The sequence below is a fragment of the Neopelma chrysocephalum genome, unplaced genomic scaffold (genome assembly GCF_003984885.1).
Source record: "Neopelma chrysocephalum unplaced genomic scaffold, ASM398488v2 Primary Assembly neopelma1_184686, whole genome shotgun sequence".
Taxonomy (NCBI): domain Eukaryota; kingdom Metazoa; phylum Chordata; class Aves; order Passeriformes; family Pipridae; genus Neopelma; species Neopelma chrysocephalum.
In genome coordinates this window covers 1-5,790 of record NW_020938523.1, presented here as the reverse complement: position 1 = coordinate 5,790, position 5,790 = coordinate 1, and the positions used below count along the sequence as shown (strand labels likewise).

The 5,790-nt window shown below is 56.2% G+C and overlaps 2 protein-coding genes across 2 annotated transcripts; both read right to left on the bottom strand.

The window, feature by feature from the left end:
* Positions 1–145: 145 nt before the first annotated feature.
* LOC113962719 (zinc finger protein RFP-like) lies at positions 146–3,681 on the bottom strand (the record flags this gene model as incomplete). The annotated part of the gene is made up of 6 exons (XM_027673475.1): positions 3,247–3,681; positions 2,157–2,252; positions 1,327–1,557; positions 1,033–1,055; positions 771–886; positions 146–215 (listed from the first exon to the last, which is right to left on the bottom strand). Coding segments are annotated over exons 1-6 (971 nt in total), but the record flags the coding sequence as incomplete, so codon positions are not given.
* A 974-nt stretch (positions 3,682–4,655) lies between these two features.
* LOC113962720 (butyrophilin subfamily 1 member A1-like) lies at positions 4,656–5,598 on the bottom strand (the record flags this gene model as incomplete). The annotated part of the gene is made up of 1 exon (XM_027673476.1): positions 4,656–5,598. A coding segment is annotated over one exon (536 nt), but the record flags the coding sequence as incomplete, so codon positions are not given.
* Between the last annotated feature and the right edge of the window lie 192 nt (positions 5,599–5,790).

The following is a 5,790-nucleotide window of genomic DNA, read 5'->3' as shown; positions in this document are numbered from 1 at the left end:
AGAGAGGATTCCCTGATTCCTCAGGGAGTTTTTCCCACCCAGGAAGGATTCCCCAATTCCTCGGGGAGTTTTTCCCACCCGGGGAGGATTCCCGGATTCCTCGGGGAGTTTTTCCCTCCCTGATTCCTGGGGGAGTTTTTCCCACCAGGAGAGGATTCCCTGATTCCTCAGAGATCCAAACTTACTCTTTTCGGGCAGCTCGAACATCAGGATGTCTGGAAAGGGGGAGGGCAGAGACACATTAATTAATATCGGATTTATTAATTGGTGATTAGTCAATAATTCGCAATAAATTTAATTAATAAAATGTACCTTATAAATAAAATGCATGGAATATGCCTTATAAATATACCTTATAAATGTAAATGTACCTTATAAATAAAATCGCAATAAAATAAAATTGCAATAAAATGCAATAAATTAAATAAAATATACCTTATAAATAAAATATATATAATAAACCCTATAAATATACCTTATAAATATGAATATACCTTATAAATAAAATCACAATAAAATTAAATCACAATAAAATGCAACAAATAAAATAAATAAAATATACCTTATAAATAAAATATATATAATAAACCTTATAAATATAAATATAAATATACTTTATAAATATAAATATACCTTATAAATAAAATTACAATAAAATGCACCCTAAGTAAATAAACATAATTTAAGGCCACACCCCCCTATAACAAACGTAATAAACACATAAAATTCAATCTAATGAATATAAAAATAAACTATAATCACCACGATACCTTGGAAGCTCCTCAGGGTCTCCTCCAGGACCAGGTTTTTCTCCCTGAATTTGCCGATTTTCTTTTCCAGCCCCGGAAGAGGCGACGGGGGCAGCTGGAAATGTTCGTTTTGGAGCCTTTGGGAAGGAGGGAAGGAGGAATTTTAGGGAGCCCGAGGAACCCCCTGACCCCAAACCCGAATATTTTGGCCTCCGAGGCAGGAGAAACACGAGATCCAAGCCCCAAATCCCAGCCTGGAAAAGTCGGGAATTCCCATCCGTGCCTGCTCAGGGTGCTGCCGATGTCCTGGAAAGGGAGAGAGGGAAGAGGGAATTCAGGGAATGGGGCTTGGAATCAGGGAAAGGTTAAAATGGGAGATTCCCGAGGCTGTGGGAGGGATTCAGGGAAACATTAAAATGGGAGGAGAGAGAGGGAAGAGGGAATTCAGGGAGAGGGTTTTGGAATCAGGGAAAGGTTAAAATTGGAGATTCCCGAGGCCACGGGATGGATTCAGGGAAAACTGGAGATTCCCAAGTCCATGGGGTGGATTCCCAGCTCCATCCCCTTCCCCCCTCACCCTCAGGAAGGTCCTGGTGGGTTCCCGGCTCTTCTCCTCCAGCTCCTGGATGCGGTTTTCCAGCCGGGAAATCTCCTGGGTCAGGCTCGTCAGGTTTTCCTCCTGCTCCTTTTCCAGCTCCTTTTCCAGGTCCCGGAGCCGGGCCAGGAGCCCCCGGGCGTGATCCTCCAGGGACACCCGGAGCCCTTGGAAGTGGGAGAGGATCCTCTGCCGCTCGGATTCCGTCTTTTCCTGCGGGAACGGGGGCGGGATTTGGCATCCAGGAGGGATCCCAAGCCCAGGGATGAGACCCCCCCAAAATCCAACAGGAGACACCCACCCCCCACATTCCCAAACAGCGAGATCCCGGATTTCCTGAGGAAGCAAATCCCGAAATTCCCAAGCAGCGAGATCCCGAATTTCCCGGGGAAGCAAATCCCAAAATTCCCAAGGAAACAAATCCCGAAATTCCCAAGCAGTGAGACCCCGAATTTCCCAAGGAAACAAATCCCAAAATTCCCAAGCAGTGAGATCCCGAATTTCCCAAGGAATCAAATCCCAAAATTCCCAAGCAGTGAGACCCTGAATTTCCCGAGGAATCAAATCCTGAAATTCCCAAGCAGCAAGATCCCGAATTTCCCAAGGAATCAAATCCCAAAATTCTCAAGCAGCGAGACCCCGAATTTCCCAAGGAATCAAATCCCGAAATTCCCAAGCAGTGAGATCCCGAATTTCCCAAGGAATCAAATCCCGAAGTTCTCAAGTAGCGAGACCCCGAATTTCCCATGGAATCAAATCCTGAAATTCCCAAGGAATCAAATCCTGACCACTCCTCCCCTCGGAAGATTTACCAAACACTCCCAGTTCCTCCTCATTTCAGCCTCCCGGAATTCCAGGAGTTTGTCCCTGTCTTCCCTCAGGGTTTGCAGCCGGGCCTGGAGTTGTGCCTGAGGGAGGAGAGAAAAGAAGGAAAGGCCCCGTTTCTCTGGAAATTTGGGACAATCCCCCCCCAAAAAAAAACCACCCTGGGGAGGGGGTTCCGCTCCAGGAATTCTGGGCCAGGAAAACATTTCCTGTTTTTTTTGGTTGCCCACATTCCCGCTGGTTTAGGGGGGATCAGGAGTCCAAACGTGGATTAGGAATCCAACCAGGGATGGACCGGAGAACAACCAGGAATGGATCAGGAGAACAACCATGGATCAGGAGTCCAACCATGGATCAGGAGTCCAACCACGGATGGATCAGGAATCCAAACCATGGATGGATCAGAAGTCCAACCAGGGATGGACCAGGAGTCCAACCAGGGATCAGGAGTCCAACAGGGATGGATCAGGACCCCAACCAGGGATCAGGAATCCAACCAGGAATGGATCAGGAGAACAATCAGGGATCAGGAATCCAACCATGGATCAGGAGTCCAACCATGGATCAGGAGTCCAACCAGGGATGGATCAGGAGCCCAACCAGGGATCAGGAATCCAACCATGGATGGATCAGGAGCCCAACCATGGATCAGGAATCCAAACAGGATGGATCAGGAGCCCAACAGGGATGGATCAGGAGTCCAACCATGGATCAGGAGTCCCACCACGGCCAAACCCCCCGTGCCAACCCTACAAAGGGAGGGAGGGCAACCACCCCCCTCCACCCCCCAACCCACCAAAGGAGCACCTCTGGGGGGTCATTCCCACCCCGGACCAAGTCCAGGGAATCCCCAAAACCCCCCTTTTCCCTCCCCTTACCTCATACTCCCCCCGAGCCTCCCCCAGGGGCACCAGGGTATGGGCACGATGGGCACGGGACTCTCGGCAGACCCCGCACAGGGGGGGACAACCACCCCCCTCCACCCCCAAACCCACCAAAGGAGCACCTCTGGGGGGTCATTCCCACCCCGGACCAAGTCCAGGGAATCCCCCAACCCCCCCCCCTTCCCCCCCTTACCTCGTACTCCCCCCGAGCGTCCCCCAGGGGCACCAAGGTGTGGGCACGGTGGGCACGGGACTCTCTGCAGACCCCGCACAGCGCGGCTCCATCCTCCTTGCAGAACACCCTGAGCGGCTCCCGGTGCTTCCTACAACCTTCCTCTTCCTCCTCCTCCTCCCCTTCCCCGCCCAGGCCGAGCCTGCGGGCGATGTCGAGGACCTTGGCGAGCTCCCGGCTGGGGCGGAGGCTCCGTTCCGGCGCCGTCTCCCGGCACCGTGGGCAGGGGAAGGTGTCGGTGGCCCACTCCCAGCAGCGCTCGATGCAGCCCCGGCAGAAGTTGTGGCCGCAGTGGATGGACACGGGGTCACGGAACAGCTCCAGGCACACGGGGCAGGAGGCCTCGGGGGGCAAATGGGACATTGGGGACCCCCGGGAATGGGGAGAGGCTTTCATTTGGGTGCTCACAGGGCGAGGGGAGGCGTCCCTTGGGTGTCACCTCCCTCCTGTCACCGCTTTTTGTCGCGCCCCCCCCGTGCTGTCACCAGCTTCCTGTCACCCCCCCTCCTGTCACCCCCCTCCTGTCACACCTCCCTGTGACCAATTCCTGTCACCCCCTCCTGTCACCCCTTCCTTTCACCCCCTCCTGTCACCCCGTCCTCTGATCCTCTTCTTGTCACCCCCTCCTGTCATCCCTTCCTGTCACCCCTCCTGTCACCCCCCTCCTGTCACCCCCTCCTGTCACCCCCTCTCTGTCACCCCCTCCTGTCACCCCTCCTGTCACCCCCCTTCTGTCACCAATTCCTGTCACCCCTTCCTATCACCCCTCCTGTCACCCCTTCCTCTGATCCCCTTCTTGTCACCCCCTTCCTGTCACCCCTCCTGTCACCCGACCCTAAATCTCCCTCTCGACCCCGCGCCCGGCGACAATTCCCGGTGATTAACGCGCCCTTAATTAACGGCTCATTTACAGGGGCGCCGTGGTCACCCCGGCGCCGCTCCCCGCACCTCTCACCCCTCAAGAAATCGACTTTTTTTTTCCACATGAACCCAAAATAAAGTTGTTTTTCGAAACTTTCGAGCCCGAAAGTTTCGCTCTGAGTGTCCCGAGCCCGGCGGGGGAAAATTCGAGGTGAGAATTTTTGCCACCCCGACCCCCTTCCCGCGCCAAAAGGAGAAGTGAAAGGACCCGTAAAAAAAGGATTTGCGAGTAAAAGGATTCGTAAGTAAAAGGTTTGACCCCGATGGATCCCAGGATGTGACCCTGATGGATCCCAGATCCCAGGAGATGATCCTGGTGGATCTCAGCTCCCAGAATTTAACCCTGATGGATCCCAGGTCCCAGGATCTGACCCCGATGTCCCCCAGGGTTTTGACCCCGATGGACCCCAGGCTGTGACCCCGATGGATCCCAGCTCCCAGGAGACGATCCCGGCGGCCCCGGGCGCCAACAGATCCTTCTGACCGACCCCATTATTCCCAATTTCCCGTTATTTCGAGTCCTTCCTCCTCTCCATCCCCTCACCCCCCACCGGAGCAGAAAAATCTCTCGGATCGGGATCATCCCAAACTTCTTGTTCTCGTTGACAGAAACCACGGGGAAAGGGGAATTTTTCCACCCCAAAATCCCCCTCGGTGGGTGAGGCAGGAGCGGGGGGGGTCACAGGGACAGGGGGGGTCACGGGCACAGCTTGACCCGTCCCCCCCCGCCCAGGAAGAGCAGAAAATCTCTCGGATCGGGATCATCCCAAACTTGTTCTTCCCGTTGACAGAAACGCCGGGAAAAGGGGAATTTTGGGGCGAGGCGGGAGCGGGGGGGTCACAGGGACAGGGGGGGTCACGGGCACAGCGTGAACTCCCCCCCCCTGCCCAGGCAGAGCAGGGGCAGGACCCTCTCCCCCCCGAAGCTCGTCGGGGGATACGCGAACAGCGGCTCCTCCTCCTCCTCCTCCTCCCTCCCACCATCGAAAAAGGCCACCCGCCCCCCCTCGTAGTCCAGGAAGACCCCCACCACCCTGGGGGGGTCCCGCAGGGCCAGGGGCACGGCGGGCGAGGCCAGGGCTTGGCAGCGGCTCCCGCAGTGCCCCACGGCCCAAATCCCGCCCCGGGGCTCGACGCGGACCCGACCCTTCCTGGGCACGGATTCCTTGGCCACCCCCAGGGCCCAGGCGGCCCCCCCGGCCCCCACCAGCACCCGCCAGTAGTGGCGGCCCGAGGTGAAGCCCTGCAGGGTCAGGACGCAGCGGGACGAGTCGAAGCGTTTGGGGTGGTCGGGGAGGGGCCGCCGGGTCCCCCCGAGGCAGCGGACGCGCTTCCCGTCCCCCGACAGCTCCAGCCGGGGGTGAGCCGTGTCCGGGTCCAGCGTCAGGGTGGCTGGGAGAAGGAGGGAGGGGGTTAAAGGGGGTTTTGGGGGGTTGTGGGGGTGGATGGAGCCGGGATGGGGGATGCAGGGGGGGTTGGATGGGGCGGGAGAGGGTTGGGAGGGTGGGGAAGGTGAGGGATGGGAGGGAAGGCAAGGGAGGGAGAGGAGGGAAGACGAGGGAGAGGAGGGAAGACGAGGGAGAG